The sequence below is a fragment of the Lethenteron reissneri genome, chromosome 24 (genome assembly GCF_015708825.2).
Source record: "Lethenteron reissneri isolate LAM-NWPU_2019-01 chromosome 24, ASM1570882v1, whole genome shotgun sequence".
Classification (NCBI taxonomy): Eukaryota; Metazoa; Chordata; class Hyperoartia; order Petromyzontiformes; family Petromyzontidae; genus Lethenteron; species Lethenteron reissneri.
In genome coordinates, this window is record NC_083802.1 from 6,996,730 (window position 1) to 7,018,229 (window position 21,500).

Genomic DNA, 21,500 nt, shown 5'->3' on the forward strand with positions numbered 1-21,500 from the left:
CTCGCTTCCCAGAAAGCTGTATTAACCCCCGACGGGTTGATAACTCCCTCAGGGATGTTGAGCTAAGTCAACCCTGACAGGGATTAGAATTTGTAACCATCTGATTGAGTCAAGGGCTCAACCAATTCTATCCAGCCAGATTTACATTTCAATAAAACACATTTGACTCATGGGAACTGGCTAGTAACACATATCCAATATGTAGACCATATGTTAACAGTAATTGTCATAATTAGATTTTCAGTCCATGGTTAGAAAAAAATGTTAGAAAGCTAAATTAATTTTAAACGCACAACCCAGACGCCTGCGAGCCAAACGTAGGTTTTGCACACAACACGAGCCATGGGACACTATGCATTTAAACATCAATTGGCACTAAAAACTAGAATATATAATATTTGCACGAGTGTTGTGCATTTAAGGAACATGCGACCAATGTGACAAGCATGCACCAACAGCACGCAGTAAAAGGGACCGACTTCCTTTACTGTTTGGCTTATGGCCATGAATGTATGGCGATGAGAAGTTAAGAGAGTCACTTACCAGGTGAGAAGGTCAGGAGGAGGCCGTGCCTGGCTGGCCATGGTTTGGGGCACGTGGATATGCTGGCCATGGCCATAGTTGGGGTGCATGCGGTGAGGGTGCGGGGGAGGCCGCTCATGCACACGACTGCAAAGGATAAAGAGAACAAAGTGTACATATGAAATAAACATCACGCATGCATTAAAAAACAAAAAAAATCTCTTGTTTAGACCACAAGAGGAGTGTTGTTTAAGCTTGCACCTACAATGCCTGGCATTGCCCGTGGAAACCTTGGTTAGCCAGCACTATGCCCAGCTAACATATGTGGCCTTCATAATTGTTACACTGCTCCAAGTACTAATTGCAGACCAATAAATGCAGGGTATTCATAGTCCAGGCTAAAATACCATGTACCGCTGACATGCATTCCTGAAAATCAAACTCAGGTCACTCTTACGGCAGTGCAGTGTAATGATCGCATATAAACACACATGCATGGTGGCTCAGCTAGGAGAGCAATGCATTACAAATATAGAGACATGAGCTTATGTTCAGAAATACTTTGCACGCCTGTAATCTCGAATTTTGAGGGCGTGGTTGGTTTATAACAAACATTTTGGAATTTTCCAAGTTACTCCTAACCTACTGAACTGTGAGGTGGGGTGGACAGATGGCAGTAATCTTCTAAAAATATAAGTCAAAAATGGTGGGTTTGTGTGTGGTCGTGCGCTTGGCTCTCCAACGGTGGGGTTAACGTAAAACAAAAATAGCCAGGCACCACGCCGTAAGCCCCGCTATTCCCTTTTTCACATCCGTCAACTTTAAATTAGTTTAATTAGCGATTTACAGCGATTTTTGTGCACTTTGCTTATATTTATGACGCGTGCACGACCATACCAACTCATGCGCCCTTTGGTGGGGTGGGCCGCCCATGCCAAGTCGCACGCCTTCCGTGGAAGTGAGGGTCGCGTTAAAAATCCCAAAAAATACACTAAATGCTCAGGTAAATTCTTCACTGTCTCATGTCCCCCCCACCACGATGCATGCAGTTATTACTACTATACAGTCGGTAGATGCTACCACTATAGGCCGTAGATATTACTACAGAGCAGCCGGGGACATCATGCCGGGGGAGGGGGGGCAGGGGTAGCAGCTCAGCTCCAGACTGCCAAGGTGCCACCTCGGCAGAAGGCTCTGCACGGGACTAGACCTCACCACGCCAATCTGTCAGGTGAGTACTTTGTGCTATAGAGTCGATAAATACTACTATAGGGTCAGCATGAACTACTGTAATGATTTACACTATGAGATCTCCTTTACCAGTGGCAAAATATAGTAATAGGTTTTTACCCTTTCAACTGGTACAAAAACTGACACCTTTATACAAGGCATCATGTTTGCAATAACCACAACACAAGCAGTCAAAATGCTTTGTTTGCATTTTGACTGCTTGTGTTGTGGTTATTGCAGTCAAAATGCAAACAAAGCATTTTGACTGCTTGTGTTGTGGTTATTGCAAACATGATGCCTTGTATAAAGGTGTCAGTTTTTGTACCAGTTGAAAAGGTAAAAAACCCTATTACTACTGTAGTGATAGCAGGTACCACCAGTCGGTATGCACTGCTGTAATCATAGCAAGTACCACCACAGTATGCACTACTGTCATCACAACAGGTACCACCAGTCAGTACGCACTGCTGTTACATTTTTAAGAGTAGTTTTGAAATATTTTTAAGACCCGGGCAACGCCGGGTACTTTCTGCTAGTATAAAATAAATGTCTTTACAGATTTGACTGTTATCGCCTCATGCATGGATTTTATCTGGGTACTCCAGTTTATTCCCAAAATTATTTTAGAAATCTTCTGAACATGCCAATGCAGGACCCCCCCTTTCCTGAATAAAAAACAAATCTTTGTTTTAATTTAGCTCAGAGCAAAGCAGAGCACTTTCTTAAGCACCAATATCATAAAACGCTAAATCAATTTGGACTGGTTTCTAATCGATGATGCATGGAAAAGTCATTTTATTTTATGAATGTTAAACTTGATACCTGCCTTTATTGTCTTACAATTTCCAGTCTTTACACTAAAGACTGGCAATGTAAAAAAAAAACTACGAAGTCAAAATGTGAATCATTCTGCATTGAGCATGTCTTTGCAGAAATCTCCTAAGCTGTGATGCAAGCAACCAGCAGTGGGGCCAGTTGTACCCAGCCCATTACAGCGAATGAGCCTCTCTGTCAGTTATCTGAAACATACAGGATTTGGCACAGGCCTTGGACCCACTCATACAGTGCTGGTATTGTTTATAACCAGGGTGCAACAACACAAATAACACAATTATTAAAACAGACAAGCAGTGCAATGCATGTCCTGTGACAAGAGGCACACTCCCTGTATGGGAAGGACCAGGGTGGTGTTTGGACCAACGGCTTGTTGATGCAAACTGTCCATCGGGGAACGGTTTGATGTGCCAGTTTAAAGATTTCCCATTAATTCTAGATTTGAAGCTTTCGTGACTGCAAGGATTCATATTCTTAGGTTATTTCGATAAAGTCACATATTAATTTAAATTTTTTACCTACGTGACTTTACCGAAAAAACCTAAGAATAAGATTTCCCATTTTATTTCATGATCATACACATGTATGTTTAAGAACAATAATGTATATTCTTTATCGAGGAAAGTCTGCGAATCACAAAGACTGACTTCAGGATGGTGTTAAATTGTATGTTTGGCCAATTCCATTAATTTATGGTTGTTTGGCATAAAATGGAGCGCCAACAGAAAATCCACGCAGGAGGGGCTAACACTCAAGAGCTCCGCACAGATGGATTCAGAAGCAATGGTGTCGTGTCATCTCCTGTTCGCCGGCAGCCGAAGCCCATAGCAGTCTTCCATTAAAGTACTAACCAGGCACAAATCCCACTTAGCTTTTGAGATATAATCTGATGAGGCTCATTTAGGGTATTTGGCTGCAAGATTACTTAATATATACATTCATTATATAATATGTTATCGGCATTCAGTCATAAAATGGAAAAAAAACTTTAAACTCTTCACAAGAAATCCATCACCTCATTCAAGTTTATAGTCCCAGGAAAATTGTCACTAAACTACTTATGAGGTCATTCTAAAAGGCCTCTTAACCACACAGCATTTATGCACCTTTTATGTCCTGCAAATAGTGTTTGTTTCATGCATGGCAATTAACCCAAAATTTGTAATCGAAAGTTGGAATATTCCAAAGTAACAAACCAAATAAAATGATGTTTTTTGTGCAGTCATGAGCAACCATTTAAAAAAAAAAAATCACACTTCACTTGAAAAACTGGTTTAATCGTGCCTGGAATCAAACCCAGACTTCTCAGCAGAACTAGCTCGGTGCACTAAGGTATCAACCCCCCGAGGCCACTCAATAACTCCAATTCTTTATCACAGAAAGTATTGGTGAATCTTAGGACTGTTTGGCCATTCCTGGCTGAACCGACCCATCAACTTGCTACACTGGAAAAACCAGTTAAATTGTGGGCGACTGCCAGGGATCAACTTCAGTTTCAGTAAAACCCAGTTTCAATGCTCTCAAGATATTAGCTCCCTGGCCCACTCAACTACCTCGATCTCTCTCTCCATTTTGACTCCCACAAGTTCCAGTGCTAGACGCGAGATCAGATGACGTGACGCCTCATTGGAAACGTGCACAAAAGCGAGACTCGTCGAACCTGGGGTGGTGCATCATGCGGCGCCGCTGGATTTCCTGCAGTCCCTGTTGGATGAGGAAGTGCTGGTGCAGCCGGTGTGGGGGAGGAGGAGCGGGCGGTGGCTGCTGCTGCTGCGGGGGAGGCGGCTGCTGTGGTGGCGGTGGGGGACCCGTGGCCTGGCCGGGCTGCGCGTGCGGCACAGTCAGCGGTGGCGGCGGAGGCAGCTGCGAGCCGTGAGGTCCCACCATGCCGGCCGCGGCCGCTGCGGCAGCTGCCGCCTGGAAGTGGCCGTGCGCGTGCGAGTGGTGCACGACGTGCGGGATGGCGTACTCGGGGGGCGGCGGAGGGGGCGGCGGCGCAGCTGGCGGTGCCGGCGGAGGGGCGGCCTGGGGAGGCCGTGCGATTGAGCACGGGGGATGGTGGTGATGGTGGTGATGGTGGTGGTACTGAGGGAGGGCAGGGTGGTGCTGGTGATGACTGGGCCTCCGGAGGGCACCTAAAGCAGAGCAAATAAAGAGCCATGTTATTGACGACGAGGAGAGAGGCACACCCGACCATCGTTGAATGGTATAACAGTCAAGTTCATAGGCTTGTCTCCTTGTTCAAATGTGCATTTGGCAGTGCTCATCTCTACTAGCTGTGTTGAGTTAAGTATTATTATTTCAGATTTCATGACATTTACCAGTCTATCGGTTTACTAACGTTAATTTTCCAGTGGAAACTCTTATAGTCCTAGAGAGATGATGGGCTGAGTTGACCCACAACCAGGATTTGAACCCACAAAATCCAAATGTTCTGTTAAATCACCACACAAATGGATTTATTCCAGCCCTGGTCGCTTAAAATGGAGCACTTTTGTGAATCCACAGAACAGAGTTCAAATTACTCAACATAACTAACAGACCGTGCAACTACATTCATATGCAAGTTCATGTGCGAAGGAGCCTGTGTCCTCCACTTAGCAACTGCAATTTTCCACATCAATTTGACAAATGAACATGATAACAAAAACCTGCCAAAACATAACACCAAACCATGTATGCTGTCATAATATTAATGCCGTTGAGCGAGAACTACATTGCTAGATAAGTCCCACATACTTTCCCGATTACAAAAATCCGACACATTTAACAAGCGTGACAACAAAACTGTATCATGTGAACCCATTTTAAGCACACAGTATACCGTGTACAATAATCGCTTCCATGCATTTGCGGCCGGCTTCATGAAGGATAGATTCCATGATTTAAGGTTATTATATTAAATGACACAAAATAGCTCAATCGTGTAATTCAAAACAGCTGTTTTATAGTGTAATGACAAGCTAAACTGTGCCTGAATATGCACTGCCTTTGGGAAATGCCTAAAAATAAAATATGTGCCGTGCAACGCAATGCACATAATAGAGTATTTCATCAACCAATAAAGATATAGTCAAGTAACAGCTTGAAATGGCCCGCATTTGCGTCATTGGGACACGCTTGATGATGGACTGCTGCAATTCTTCCACAATACAGTGCCATCGGTAGGCAACGGGTGCCTACCAAGTCAGGACTGTAACCAGGGGGGAGGGGATTTTAAACCCCGTAGGACTTGCTCAAAATGGAATGCTCCACAGCAAATATCCTCCGGTCACACCTGTACATACCAGCAGGTGAGAGCCACTGTGGCCATGTCAGAGAGACTTCACACTATTACACTGTTGATGATTGGGAGGGATTTTCAATCCATCCTAGCCACACCAAGCTACATGAAAAATAAAATATTTAAAGCAACTGCCGAGGCAGCCTCTTTGTTTTTACATCGTGTCAAAAGGGCCTTGTCAATTTGAACAGTGTGCCTACTAACATTTTGGCAAATAACAGTTTAACTTAATTGTTCGGTGCCGCAAAAGGCAGCAGAAACAGGGTGCGCACTCACATGAAAGTAACTATAAAATATTTTTACGTTTCTTGAAGAATTCTTAAAACCCAAAACGCTTGACTCGAGAGACAACACGACAGATTCTGAGTATTCTTGCTAAACCTGGTATTCGGGTTTGCATTTGCACGGGGCACTCACGCGCCCGCCTAGGCCGCAGCGTTTGTGCGGGCCTGCGTGCATGCTCCCGCGTGTGCCGATGTTTTGTGTGCGTGTGCACGGCTACGCATGCAAACGCTTGCATTAAACACATGCCCGCCAGGACATCCACTGGTACCTAATGGACGTCATGTGACATCCCCTGCATGGCCCAGTTAAGGGCGCGCCAGGCAAAGCGCTGTGTACAGCTTATTCATGCGCAAAGCGCTGAACACAAAGGCACACACGCTGGGCAGAGTGGTACGGCACTCGCTTTAAAAGATGCACACTCACAAAGCGAGGTAATACGAATAAGCAAGCAGTTAACTAGCTCATTACACATGCACACAATAACCCACGAGCAGTCCTAAGGGATCTGTACAAGGCAGTGTTGGTACATGCAGGATATATTTATGGAAGTGCTTAGGCCTGCCACTAACGTATTCAATGGGTTATGCAAGGACACATTAATGAAATGACACAAACATATTGACACAGGAATTGTGTGCCTTACTTTTAGAGCAATGAGAAAAATGCTGTTCAATATGGAACATAACTTCAATCGTATTATTAATGTATGCCTTATTGATAGCTGGCAGACCAATTCCAGGAATAAATACTGATCACACAGATTATGGAATCGTACAATTATTTCTTTGAGTCAAGAGATCATGGGCGCAGCAGCTGCGAGGTCTTTGTTTAAACATGTCGCTTCAAAAAAGCATTCTCTTCCACTATTCACATTTCATTTTAGAACATTTTACATAACACGTTACTGCTGAGTCACATTCAACGAGAATGTAAGTTTACAATCAAAATGTATCTTCACAATTAAACACAACGGATGAATTAGTTGTACAATAGATTTGTGGAGTTACGAATTTGTTGGTGAAAAATTCCGGTTAGCAAAGTATATCTCTTTGTGACAAGCACAGTGTGGTTTGTGTGCATAACCGGCAACAAAAGAATGTCTTTGTTGCAGTGCAGAGATACTGGCTTACAGCACACAACAGCAGTAACATCTCACACAACAGCAAGCACAGTATAATCCACAGCGCGAGATCACAGTGGATTAAAAAGAGCGCGATTATGGTTAACCCCACCATGCTGAAGTACCTCTCTCGCCCAGACACTGATGCAAAGGCAGGCAGACGTGCTCAATGAAACACAGCTCCATTTTCACAAAAAATGTCTACAAGGCAGCCGAACGTCCGTCCCCTGAAGCAGCTACAGCTCTGTGTTGGGGCTGTGGTTGCCGCCAGCAGGCAAAGGCAGAGGAGCCACTGGGCGAATGGAAATGGCCTCGTGCCATCTGTCATAGGGCGTAATCCACTTCACGAGAGAGCAAATCCCACCGACTCTGCAGTGGGGAGCCCCTGCTGGGCCCTCTTTGTGTGCCCATTGTTAGAGCTTTCTGTGAAAGGCACGGGCTGGCTGTAACCAACCAGCAATCACAACGCTACCGGGGCGGCGAGCTGTTCATCATCGTTCAGGGGACAGTGCACGTCTACCGAACCAATTGATCACAATACCAAATTATTTCAACACTGATAACATTGGAGCTCTAGTCCGGCTTATTAAGTAAAAAAATTATTACTGGAATGATGCTTTAGAATCTATTTTTTTATTGTAGAATACACCGCAAGTGGCTTTCATTTTCCATCACCAAGTCATATTAAGGTAGATATGGATGATATTAATCCCTTTCAGCTGTAACACTAATTAGCTGATAAGATTAATTATAAACCACAATAATGCAAGAACATAATAGAGTTAAGAAATGAAATGCGGCTTGTTATAAAATATCTCATCTCTAATTTGTGTCTTGTCTTCTTTTTCATGGTTTAAAAAAAATGTAATTGCCGACCATAAAACAGCCTGTGGATTCAAATGCAGAACTCTCACAAAGCAACCAAGCCCCTATCAAAATAAAGCACAAATATACACAAAGCCTAGGAAATGCTCATACCATATTCTACAAACCAGCTGGCTCACTCTGCCACAACAGACCTTTGAATGTGTGCACAAAGACTGCAAAAAGCATACTCACACGTGGGCGGAAGGAGGTGGTGGTGGCAGGAGGGGGCCTGTGGTTGGCCCACCTGGCTGTAACCAACAGTCGGGCCGGCCATTTGTTCTGTGTACTGCTCCCTCCTGGCTTCGGTGGACGCCGTGCCGAACCCACCAGGGTCCGTGAGCCCACTGTACCAGTCCCTGAGGCTGCCCGGCAGCTCGTAGGCCAAGCTGTCCGAGCGAAAGCCGTATCCGTCCTCTCGGCGGCCGACCGCTTCGGAAGGCGCCTGCCCGTCTGTGTGCTCCAGCGGGCCGGGGTACCAGTCTCTGCGAGCCGGCGAGCGTAGGGCCATGCCATGGCCCAGCGAGGCCTCCAGCACGGAGTAGCGCTCACGCCACCGCACTGACCCCAGCAGGATGCTGCCACTGCTAGCGACACCGTTTGCCGCAGAGTCGGCGTCGCTGCGCCTGGTATAACTCTCTCGGTGACTTGTTGAAGTGCGGCAAGAGGCCTCGGGCTGTGCGCCGGACGCGTGCCAGTCACGGGCCGCAGCGACCGCATCGCCACGCTCGGCACCATGCCACTCGCGCACCCCCCCGGTGTCCGTCTGGCACGGCCGCCAGTCGGTAGTGCTGCGGTTTGAGAACCCATGGGCCGACAAAGACGAGGATGACGGCTCCTGACAAGGGAGCCTCTCGCGCTCGGGGGGACTCCCTCCATCCAGGGAGCGGCCACTCAAGCCGGCAGCTGAGCCCTGGCTGCCCACGGAGGATGACGAGCTGCTCAGGTCCACGGGACCCAATTGCTGCAGAGTGGAGAATGCACAAATATTACTGGGCAAGTTCTACGTGTTATACATAATAATTATTGACTGCTATAAATGTCCACGTGATAAGCCACTTCATTGAGCTATCATGTACCCAGGTCGCTTCCGTAAGATTGCTATATGGCTCAGTGGGCCTTACCTGGTAAAATAAAAAATAGTATTTAATTTTGTCTTCTACATGTCCCAAGAACTATTGTAGGCAGCCTGGATGGAGTTTTAATGGATGGGTTTGTGCTGATTATATTCCTGCAGTCGGCCAGTTGTGTCAGCAGTTAATAATCAAAGCGTAAGTGCATTAATAATAAGCAATATCTAACAAGAGTAAACTTATGTTCGCGGCCCAACTTAATGGTTGAAATTAAAAATTCAGTTTCATTTATTAGGTATAACCCTGTGAGCCATGCGGTTCTCGACTCGGGTGCAACCGCAACAAACAAAAACAAGAAACATCTTAAAGTGACTACACGCAACAAAAAAATCCAGGAAAAAACAGCAAAGACTTCCAGAAAAAACACCGTATTTCAACGCTGTGTGCAATAATCCCAGTGTGATGCAAGTCAAACAATAACAACCATAAGACAATTTAGATTACAGTTATCAGGCCAACTCTGGAAACAAACAAACATGGAAAAACCAAAACGTTTTCAAAATCACCAAAATAAAGCTATAAAAACAATGTAACAGTGATCATAGGAACTGTGATTCAAATTTAACAATAAACGATATACATAACATGTACGACCAAACTTTGCAGCCATAGATGGCTACATGAGTCACTCCATAGCAGCAGGAGTATCAGTAGCAGTATCAAAAATTTTCAATACACCTTTGACAATCAGCACACTATAATCAAAACTCAAGATCATACTTTGCAGCGGTCATCCGGAACGATACATTTGATTTCAGGCCATTCTGAATAGCAGTGGCAGCTAGAGGTGTACAACTCCTCTAGAGCAGTTTTGAGTGAAGATCTCACAGGTAGTGATCCAAGTTGCAGTTTATTGGCGATAACATTCCAGACCCTGGGGGCATCAATAGAAAAGGCCCTTCCCCCATCCAGTATTTGTATGGCAATAAGGAATGTGAAGCTGGTAAATGAGCGTAAACCCGGAGGTCACATTTGTTCTTCGAAACAGTGAGGAGATCCAGCAGGTAGTCTGCCGATTCTTTTGAAAGTACATGAAAATAAATACATATTGGGAACAATTCCTGAAACTAAAATAATTTCAAGGAAAATATTCTCACGTGACCAAGTCTATCACATCACCATCGCAACACAGATAACGCACTCCAATCTGTTCAATAAAGGATATTGCCTGAATTGAATACTTGCTGAATCAGTGTGTTGTAGCATAAATAAATATAAAACAAATGACCACAATTGTTAAAAGGTATTTGAGTTGGTACCATAAAAACAACTCAGCGGGAGAAATGTTTCGAGAGCTCAAGTGGATGAAATGTCCAGTGTCAATAGCAGTCACCATCTTATCGCTTGTTTAAGATCTTACTTATGTCTCCTACTTATTCCACCTCGTAGAAATAGTGGTGTCTTAAATAAATCATAACTGTTGTAAAGATCGTAATTAATCGTCTTACCATTAAAATGTTTGTGCTGCGATTCCAAGGATCACACAAAAAATTATTCCTTCCATTTGGTTTACAACATTTCTAAAGTTCTGTTTATACGATGCTTAATCACACAACCGAAGGGCAAGGACAACTCGGCAAGTCTTCTTAATTAGCCAATTATCACAGAATAGCAGATAATGAGTGCCAATTTGGGTTTGTATGATGCTTGTAATTGAACATTATGCGCTGTAACAAATCTAATTAATACCTTAAACTAAATAGGGGTAACGTGTACATTTAAAATAACCCCCTACATTTACATTTAATGCCTTTGTTTCAAATGGTTACCAAACATCTATTTAAAATTATAATTCTTAAGATTAAAGTCAATTTAAAAAAGCGGACTTTCTGCTTTAGAAATTACTTGCGTTATTATGAGGCATGATTTTATCATTTTTTTATCTTAATTTCTCCATCTATACATAATTTGTTATCTATTACAATAAACTGAAAATAAGTAAGTTTGAAATTCTAGCACATTAAGCATGGTTTCTAAGCAACCATTTAAATAAATTACAATTGGATTTTTTTTTATTGGATGAATACAACAATTAGACAGTTCAAAAAAATCTGAAATTGAAATAAGATTACCATTTGCAAACATGTGAGAGTAACATTTAATGAGGGAACACCTGAAATGTTTGTGAATATTTGAGTACTTCTTTATAAAATATCTGGCCATGAAGCATTGTATTTAAAGAACTCAAACCAAAAACCAGAAGTTAGCAAATTCAAATCCCAGTCAGCGGTAAATTAATCCTGTAATCCTTTAAGGGTCGATAAACTGATTACATCCTGTGTGGCAAGTCAACAATGTCTGTTTAGAGCAGAAACAGTTTTCCCACCAGAGGGATTGTTTCTCACCATGTGGATTTTCCACCGCAGCCTCTGGGCTGGCAAGGGGAGCCGTGCATTGCTCCATGCTTATACGAGTAGTGGGCGAGGCACAATGACTTGGCTATTATATTTTCGAGAATTCCGACAAGCAGGTTAATTTCTGTTGACTCACCATTTAGGTAGTTTAAAACTGGCATGTGAAAACTATATACGTACCTTCAGAGTATACACTGACCCAGGTACACAAAAGAACATTGTGTTGTATTTAAATATACATATATTGCACTGCTATAGAACGGGGTGCAAGTTTTTTTTATTTTCTAAAGCAAAAATAACAGCTATTTATTACTTAAATGTCACATTTAATAAGGTAGATACTTGGTGCAGTGTTCATTCCAGTGCAGGATGCAACTTTAGCAGCAGCTGCCATATAAACACACCACACAATGAGGATGAACACTGCATTTGAAACATATCCACGTGTTGGCAAAATCCAGAGGGCTGCACTTCACTGTCACAGTTTGTGCGCAAGAGAGTTTGGCGGAACAACCATGTATGTTACTTGCTAGCACAAACATTCAAAGCCCGCCCAATGTTTTCTTGGGTCACAGCTAAACTGATAATTCAGAGATAATGTAAAAGAAAGACCCAGTTTTAAATGTGTCCATGTCTAAGCGTATCCCTGCTGAAATGAGCGTGGGCCTGCGTGAATATTCATTGATGGCCATGAGCCTGTTGTAAATTCCACATTACTATGGTAACTACCAGTTTATCGGGAAGATAATCACTGTGGACTGGGCATGATACTGAAGCCTGACAACTATTACTTTAAGGCAAGGGTTGTAGATCATACAAACATGTGAAACTGACAGCTGCTGGGTTACAAGGTGGCCAGAAGCTGGCAGTACAGCAGGTGTGGAGATGAATACATCTGTGTGGAGATGTTAATATTATCCCCTCGTATGCATTTTCTCTGGGTATCTGGTTTTTTGCGCACATGCCTAACAAATTAATGGAACTAGCAAAAAAACAATCCAATACACTCCTGAAAAAGGACTGACTAAATAAGATTTTCCTGGAAAAATAAATGCCATTATGTTTTAAACCTTTATAATTACACTTATCCCATAGTACTTGGTCCTTAAAGTCATCTAAGAAGGCTCTTGACAAATTATACTCTATGCCAGCTAGGCCAAGTTACTCACTGTAAAGAGAGCATTGTCATGGGCCTTGCCACTGTGCTATGTACAGAAGGCATGCAACAGACACTGCAGGAAGTTAATTTTATTGCACAATGGAAAACACACCTGCTAACCAACTAGAATACATTTTTCGGGGGGTGGAAATGCAGTGCATTTAACTTTTATTTCTAATAGGATTTTCTTCTTGTAGTATTCATGAACAAACATTTAAAAATATACAAGAGTAGACATGTAACGATGGATTATCTCACTCACAAATCAACGAAATGTCACTGTTAGGGGTTAAGATTAAATTTAAAACTCATCATAATGTAAACATTATTTTACATCAAATACTAAATTTTTTCACGTACTGTGAATGTATGAATATATTTTAATCGATGCATCATTACATGCCCACAAAGACAAACCCTTGACTTACAATGCATCTGTGGGACAAACCTGGTCACGCGGCTGGCCGTTCGGGGAGCGTGCACTCGACCCATGGTGAGGAGGGTGCTCGGCCTGTTGTTGAGGATGCTGCGAAGGCCGCAAGGCAGTGGCACCTCCGGAACCGCCTGACAACCCGGCACTCGGCAGCTGAGGCAAGGCTGCCCCCCCGTGCCCCACGTGGCCCTGGTGGGCGAAGGACGCAGCGCCGAAGGCCGGACGCTCACACGGTTCGTAATGCTCCACGCAGCAGTCGGGCAGCCTGGGCATGGGTTGTGGCGAGTTCTGCACAGGGCTGACACTCTCGCTGCTGCCCAGTTCCTCTGTGGACATGACATCAACCAGCAACACCAGTTGCAAGTGTGAAATATTATGGTTTGGCACTAGCCATCCCCAGGGGAGATTACCAAAGAAGTTAAAGCTGCTAGAGATATGCCTCGCTAAGGAGGTAAATGCAGTCACAGGAACCCTGCAGGTGTCAAGCAGAATATGCCGGCCAGATGGTGCTGTTGGTAGAACGCTCGACGAACAACCAGTAAGCTGCTGGTTAAATCTGAGTTGAAGGCTGACTCAATTTATAATTTCTCAAGGGTTTAAAATAGGAGTTGCAATTTTTTTTTAAATCAATACTAGTCACCACATGTACACACTGGCCTGCACCATGGGAAAGTAATTTTTCATCACCAAATTTGGGAAGCACTAACTTTCTGCCTTTTTTATTGTAGGTATTGTCACCTTTAAAAACGTACCCATGTTTCATGTTCAAAAATAAAATACCCACGAATTGCACTTTTACATCAGGCAAACGGAGGTTATTTTTATTCAGGTCTCCCATTTTTTATAATACTGTATACTTTCCTTATGAATGCCCGTGGTGCAGGCAATTAAAAAATCTGTAGGTACTGAAAATAAACTATTGATTTCCCACCTGGTGTGCAAGTCTCTCATTTTTAAGGACCGAGAAAGACATTTTTCTACATGTGATTTTTAAGGATTTTTAAGCAGTAAATATTTGACAAATATAAGGGTCACAACTGAGTTTTCATGAGCAAGGGCCATGACCAAAACAGAGCCAGAGGTTTAAGTAATCAACATCCCCAGTTTTTGTGCCTGTGTGCAGCGTGAGTGTTGTGGCTTGTTTACTCCTCCCTTTGAGGCCTCCTGACCATCGTCATCAAATCTGGCATGAACAATGTTTAGATTTAAAGCTTTCATGACTGCAGGGATTCATATTCTTGGTTCTTTCGGTAAAGTCACGTAGAAGGGAAACAATAAAATAATAAAAAAAACGCAACTTTTTTCAAATTTTCTTGCTGTGGATTTCACACCTGATGATGATTGCTTGTGTTGCAGTCGAAACGGCGTGATAATTTAATTGTTTTATATTTTTATTATTTTATTGTTTCCCTTCTACGTGACTTTACCAAAAAAACCAAGAATATGAACAATGTTGCTTAGATGTATAATGGGGGTGAGGTTTTTCTCTTAAAAAAGGACACCACCAATATATTCACCCTGCTCCCATTTCCAACGATTGTAGATATCAAGCACGTCACCATTTTAATGTATTCTCACATTAAATACACTGCCCAACAGCACATTCGATATGTTAAGCTTTGTGGCGTCACTGGTTCAACTTCTCTCATTATGAAAATGCTTTTAAATATTACTATTTTTGTATTACTAGTTTTACTGGAAAATGCATATACATTACTATTTTTGTATTACTAGTTTTACTGGAAAATGCATATACATGCAAGCCTATCTCCTCCTCTACTGGCAAAGTAATTTAGTACAATCAATTAGGTTCAGAGAACCAAGGTAGGTTCGTTGCTACTTTGCAAAGACAACTGCACCTGAAGAATGTGGAAGTGTGGTGGCAGGCTGGCTGGAAGAAGAGACAATGACGGAAGTCGGCAGCGAGCAGGGCACGGCGCGGCTGGCAGGGGAGGAAGACTGGCTTGAGGAAGGCAGACTGGAAGTTGGGGGAGTTGTGGCACCTCCTTCACCCTGCGGTTGTGGCTCAGCTACGTCATAAAATGCCACCGGTGCCCCTGAAATAAGCAGGACAAGGTGTACGCTGGTTGTCAATCAGTCGATCCATTGGCTCGTTTAATTAAAAATCAAGTGACAGCTTGCCGAAGAAACATACAGCTTTTGTAAAGCAGAGCTGGGCACGTGATAAATCAACACAATATAGTAGGAACAAAAAACAAAGAACGCTCATGCATCAATGTACCAAATGTAAAATGTCAGCAGTGTGTGCAAAGCTACGTGAATGAAGAAAAGTGGATAATTTAAATGATGGAAATGAGCGACCATATAGGCTAGAAGCAACTTAACCTGATTTATGCTTGAACATTTTAAATTTTGTATTACCATTCAATGCTTATATATTGTAAACTGCAGCTACATTGTGTTGTTAGAAAAAGACCAAATATATTTTGGTGAATGTGTTAAATGTTGCAGCTGTTAGAAACATGGGATAACAAAAACAGTGAAACCTTAAAACCAAGATAGGCTACCGTTTCACATAACTGCAAGCACTGGCTAATGCCAAAAAGATAGTTAACCCAATACAAAGGCGGAAATACCCACCATTTTAAAACAGCCTCAGGCTGATATGGTTCTCATCAGCATTGGGCTGTTTTTGTTACAAAAAATTATTTGCATTTTGTTATACCAAACAACCGACATAATTAAATACTTTACATGGCAAGAATTTGAAATCGCATAACTTAACATTTCATAATGGCAAGATTTAAATGTGTTTATTTTCGGTAATGAAAAATTAATTGTGGACATACTCCAAGCAAAAAATAACAGTTAAAACTAAACACAGTGTCTCTAAGTACTCTAATCTTAATTACCGAAATCTTGTGTAAACACCAAAAACGTACAAATTATTACAAATACAAACATAGGTTTCAATTACTAATTTGCAATAAAACAAAATGAGGGGAAATTGGTGGTTTTTTACAGCAAAGTTACGATACTTTGTGAATGATATCGAGCAATTAATGTGGTCTCGTTCAATTCCTTTTTTGGTATTAAAAATGCAGTAATCCAACAGCCGTCATTCTTCGCCACGTTCACAGCAATCAACCCCAAACACAAAAACCATCATGACGTCACCCATTCCCGCAAGCAGGCCGGCTCTGGCACATGCTCTGCAATGACTCAACCCTCCTCCACACCAATACCCAGAGAAGTCCACCACATCTTGTGGTCTGCAACAGCTCCCCATTCCCACTGGTTCTAACTAAATGCCACATTTTCATGCTCTTGCACATGTGTGTGCAGACGTGTTGGTTAGGACTGCGTTTGGTTAGAGGTTATCCTCTGCCCCGTCTTATCTCAAATGTGAAATTTACAAGATTATTTTGTGTGCAAAATGTGTTATCTCCTCATGCAGTTTGACTACCAGGCTCCCTGATGTATCCTAAGCTGTCCTGGAATTCTTACAGGGACAGGCCTGAATAGTAACCTCTACAATTAAACCATGTTAAGCAAATAAATGTAAGCGATAAAAAGTAACTGCTGGTTAACTATGTAAGGTAAAGAACAATATCACAAGAACATTATTATAGTTTTATAAGTATAGGCACATTCATTTCTAGTGCAAATCAAAATAACGAATTTTACTTAATGTGTTTAAGTACCATCACAATCTATGAAAACGTACATGGTTAAATTGTTACGTAAAAAAATACTCGTATAAAACTAACTGTCAACACATAATTCGTTTCCCACCATCTGGGTAAAACAGCTGAGTGTACAATACTTTTCTGTGTCCCCAACTTTATAAATAGCACTGCCATTAGCAAAGCAGTTTAGGTGAAGGGTGCTGGGCAGCAGGAGGGGGGAGAGAGGGCACTGATGAAATAAAGGACTAGGGGGCTGCATAATTATCGAGGAATGAGATCGGAAACTGCAAGCATATGAGGGATCGGACAGCGAGGGCTGAGGGGACGAAGGGGTTAAGGAGCCCTGGAAGAAAAGTGTGAGGAAGTGTGTGGGATAGTGTGGGTATGCATGGTAAACGAACTTGGGAGTAATATTCAGTGAGATGCAAGCCCAAGAACGCAAGCAGTTAATGAGCCAAGGACATTCAGGGACACAGGGTGAGGAAAATGCAAACTCGGCAAAAGGAAAGCTGGGTGTAAGGAATCGTACCTTCCTCCTCCACAGTAAGATCCACAATGTCTCCTGGAGCCTCTTCCACCTGGCTCAAGTCCACGACATCAGTGGGGGATGGGCGACTCACACCAGACTGCTGGCATGAAGCATTCATAGACCTGCCAACCAAGACATGTGGTCGCCCACATTTATGTATTAATTTAAACTCGATTGCAGAGTAAAAGTGTTTTAATAATTTTCACCAAAGGTTTCTTGCTCAAAAACTGGTCATCTAAGCAAGGGTAGAACTTTTACATTTCTATGACATGGGCCAGTATTTTCAAATAGGAACCTCTGTTGACTTCCACGAGGTGGTATTAATTCTATCAAGTCCAAAAGGATAGCGTGCCAAAATGAGTGGGATTTTAATTCACAATCTTACAATGGAATCGACTGGTTTGCCACAGTAACAGGCAGTCAACTTTTTTCAAGTCAAAAGATCTGCTTTATATGAAAAATATCTTTATGATAAAAAGCAACGATTACATAAATTTCCCTAAGTTAAAAGCATACACAGGTTGTAAAAAAAGACACACTAACTTTTGCCAGGTGAAAATTAATGGGAAATTATTAAGTTCATCCTGGACTAATATCCAGAACCATATGTTGGCCACACTCACGTGCCTTTGGGTTTAACATCACATACTCAAAGCAAAACCCTATAGCGCCCATGGGCAACAGCCTGCTCAGACTGCCGGTTCAACAGTGCTCTCTTATGCATGATCATGCTCTGCCCAGACTTGATCTTGCTGTCAAAATTAGCCATGGGCAAGTGCTGAAGCAATGCTGCTGTGGAACCCCTGGAGAGTTGGGACCTATTATTTGTTTTGGCAGAACTATGTTGAAGAATAATGAAGGTCCACCAGGGAGACAAAAAAACGATGTGCGCTTATGTAGAGATGTGTGTGCTGTCGAGAACTCACCGGTTGGCCTGCTGGCAGGCCGAACCACTGGAAAGAGACCGCCGGCTGAATGTCCGAGGGCTCTCGCCCACACCCCATGATTCCCGTAAGCGGGACACACGGCCCAGCCGGCTGCAACATGAAAGCAACAGCACCACATGTACACTTAGATGTGAAAACATAATTGGCTTTGAAGCATCTGCCAACTTAACTTTAGTGGTGGCTATGTTTGTGGAGAGAAAATAAATAAGTTTGCAAACCTTGTGGAGTCTTCAACGTCGATAATCTCAACTTCACTGTCAGTTGAAACAACGTTCACTGCAGCCGAAACGTTGACAGTGGGAGGATCAATCACCATCACGTCTTCGTCTACTCGCTCTGTTAAAACAATTCAAGTTCACATTTCTGTTTAATACCGCTGACTTAAATATTCACTTAATGCTAAAACCTCGTGGTCACAGAGTGCTCTGCATGATAATCCTTCAAAACAGTCGATGTTGCTGTAGCGATGAATACTGCGCGTTCACATAATAAAAAATTAAAGTGTAACAAAGCTTACCAATGCCAATTTCTGTCGTACTCGTGCTGGGCTGAATGCCCTCATCGATGTCAGAGGAGGAAGAGGTGGATGACGAGGTGGTGGTGCTGGAGGAATTATCCGAGAGGTCGTTGTCACTCGAACTGCTCGAATGCTGCAAGACAGCGTACCTCCTGTGCGCGGCAGCCTCCCGCTTCTGCTTCCTCAGCCTCATCCACTCTTTCCGCCTGGTGCTGCGGCCCACATCGCCGCTGTGGCGGGCACTCGAATCGCCAACCACGCGTGTATCCTGAGGCTGATGCAGGCGCAACAACTGGCTACTGGACTGCAAGCGCTTAGCCGAGACACCTGCAAAATTACTACCATGGTGTACATCTTGCTGCTGTTGTTGCTGCTGTTGTTGTTGTTGTTGCTGCTGTTGCTGCTGTTGCTGCTGCTGTTGCTGCTGCTGTTGTTGCTGCTGTTGTTGCTGCTGCTGCCTCCTCCTCGAGGTCTTGACACGCCGTTGGCCTGATCTCTGTGCAAGCCGGCTGTCGTTGCCGGCATCAGACTCTGAATCGCCAAAATGGTGGCTGGAGGATGGCGATGGCTGGCTGTGGCTGGAAGGCGAGTCGCTGTGGTAAATCCAATCGGCCAATTGCCGGGCATCATCCTCAGTCTCGGCACGAGGCACAAAGTCTTCATCGAGGTTAGATACGGAAGATCTTGCTTTGGTCGAGAAGTCATACACAGGCTTATCTTCAGTCTCCTGCATGAGGTCAGTGCCGCCCGTGGCTCCTATTGCATCATCACTTCGCTCATCAAAGTTGGGAGAGCACTCCTTTGTGCTTGCTTTGTGCACCATCTCTACATTGAACGGTGCCTCGGCTTTTGGTTCAGATTTCATTATTTTGCTCCGGCTCCTTTTCACCACTGTTCCCATGTTCATAAGCATCTTGGTGGGCTGACAGGTCTGCACAGGGAATGCACACTCCTTTATGGTAGGGGAAGGAAAGTGTGCGGCACGCCCCTTCGCAATGCCACCAGACACACACAACACCTGGAAAAGGAAGAAAACATAAAATGGAATTTTAGATAGTCTTAACAAGACAAAATGTACATGTAATCCAAAAGCAACTAGTACATCTTTGCATGATTATAATGGCAAAGATTAACACAAAGCATATTCATTTACATTCATAATGCAATCTTGTTAATGTTACATTGCCATTAAATTATATGCAAGTTGAAAACAGCAGCCCAGTAATTGAGTACCACACTACATTCCATGTGAAAATAAATAAAATATTTTTCCCTATTAAGTGTCAGTAGATAGGTAACCTTCTGAATTAACCAAATTTAGCAATTATCACTTGGCACAAGGTGCTGAGGGAGATTATATGCATTATAATGTATTCTTAAATTGACTTAAGATTTTTTTGAACTAGCTTCGGATCCAAAAAACAAATATATTCAGACAAATTAGTTTTTGAAGCCAACAATTCTCCATTGACATGTTTTCTAACATCTGGTGCAGTAATAGCTACTTAAAATGAATTAACTTGGAAAACATCATCCCATACGATATAAAGACATACATTAAATTTTGTTTTAACAATACAAAATATTTCATAGACTCCTACTTAACTTACCATATTATACAACCCTAACATTATTTGTCCAATAGCCTTAAATATTTATAATCTAGACACTGCTCAGTATTATAAACATTAGCTTAAAATGTTCAAGAAAATGTGAAATAGCCAATGGGAAACAACATGCCAGCATTACAAAAACCGAGGGATGTAGACGCAGTAATGCAGAATGGTTTACAATCAACAGATATCCAGACACAAAGGCCCCAGGGTAAACTGAAGCCTAGTTTTCTTGCCTATTCCAGTAAATCATTATTTAAACTAATGTATAATATATTAGTGGCTTGTCCCGTTCTTGGCTCTCCAACTTTCAATAATGGCGAGCTTAGAGCATACATTCAGAGGAATGGTGAGCTTAGAGCATACATCAGTAACAGTACACATTTTTTCTTCACAGCAGTTTGGTCCGGACCAGTGAAGAACAGAGCCATTTCATCTCTAATAAACCCTGGTGGGATTATAACCCATGTATTACTGCATAAAGTAAATACTGAATTACGTATACCATACATTTTGTATGGTATACGTAATTCAGTATGGTATATCAATATGTAAATACATGGTATATTAATATCTTGCAACCATAAACAAACACTACATTATCAGTGCAATTTGTTAATTGTCATTTGATTTTGTTTTAAATTCAACCTTAATCCAAATGTGCCCACAATGCCAACCGTGAGCTAAATGAATATTCTGTCCGGGCTGTGTACATTCCTTTATTCCATAAGTGGCATTAGCCACTTAACGGCCCGAATCCAACACCAAAGCGTGAAGCTGTATGCAGAGTAACATCATGGCTACTATGTGTTTGTATGTACCAAGCTTAGATGAAACCCACAGGACTAATGTCACGGAGAGTACTCGTGAAAATATTTGTACGTGAAGATACAGTACATTAAAAATAAATATCAACTGTGCCAGATGCTTTTATGATATAATTAACACGATAATTTTGTTCAACGAAAAACAATTACACATTAAATAGATTAATTTATTGTCAAAGCCACTTCAGCATTTTACCTTT

General features: G+C 42.5%; 1 protein-coding gene across 1 annotated transcript in view; it reads right to left on the minus strand.

Annotated features, from left to right (window-relative positions):
• LOC133346474 (E3 ubiquitin-protein ligase arkadia-A-like) overlaps positions 1-21,500 on the minus strand; it is a 36,422-nt gene that overhangs the window by 4,253 nt on the left and 10,669 nt on the right. The window contains exons 3-11 of the mRNA XM_061558085.1: positions 18,861-19,878; positions 18,562-18,679; positions 18,323-18,433; positions 17,397-17,518; positions 15,077-15,274; positions 13,233-13,543; positions 8,334-9,102; positions 4,247-4,721; positions 544-669 (exon numbers count right to left, since the gene is read on the minus strand). Coding sequence (XP_061414069.1) covers positions 544-669; positions 4,247-4,721; positions 8,334-9,102; positions 13,233-13,543; positions 15,077-15,274; positions 17,397-17,518; positions 18,323-18,433; positions 18,562-18,679; positions 18,861-19,878 — 3,248 coding nt within the window. The remainder of the gene's footprint in view (positions 1-543; positions 670-4,246; positions 4,722-8,333; positions 9,103-13,232; positions 13,544-15,076; positions 15,275-17,396; positions 17,519-18,322; positions 18,434-18,561; positions 18,680-18,860; positions 19,879-21,500) is intronic.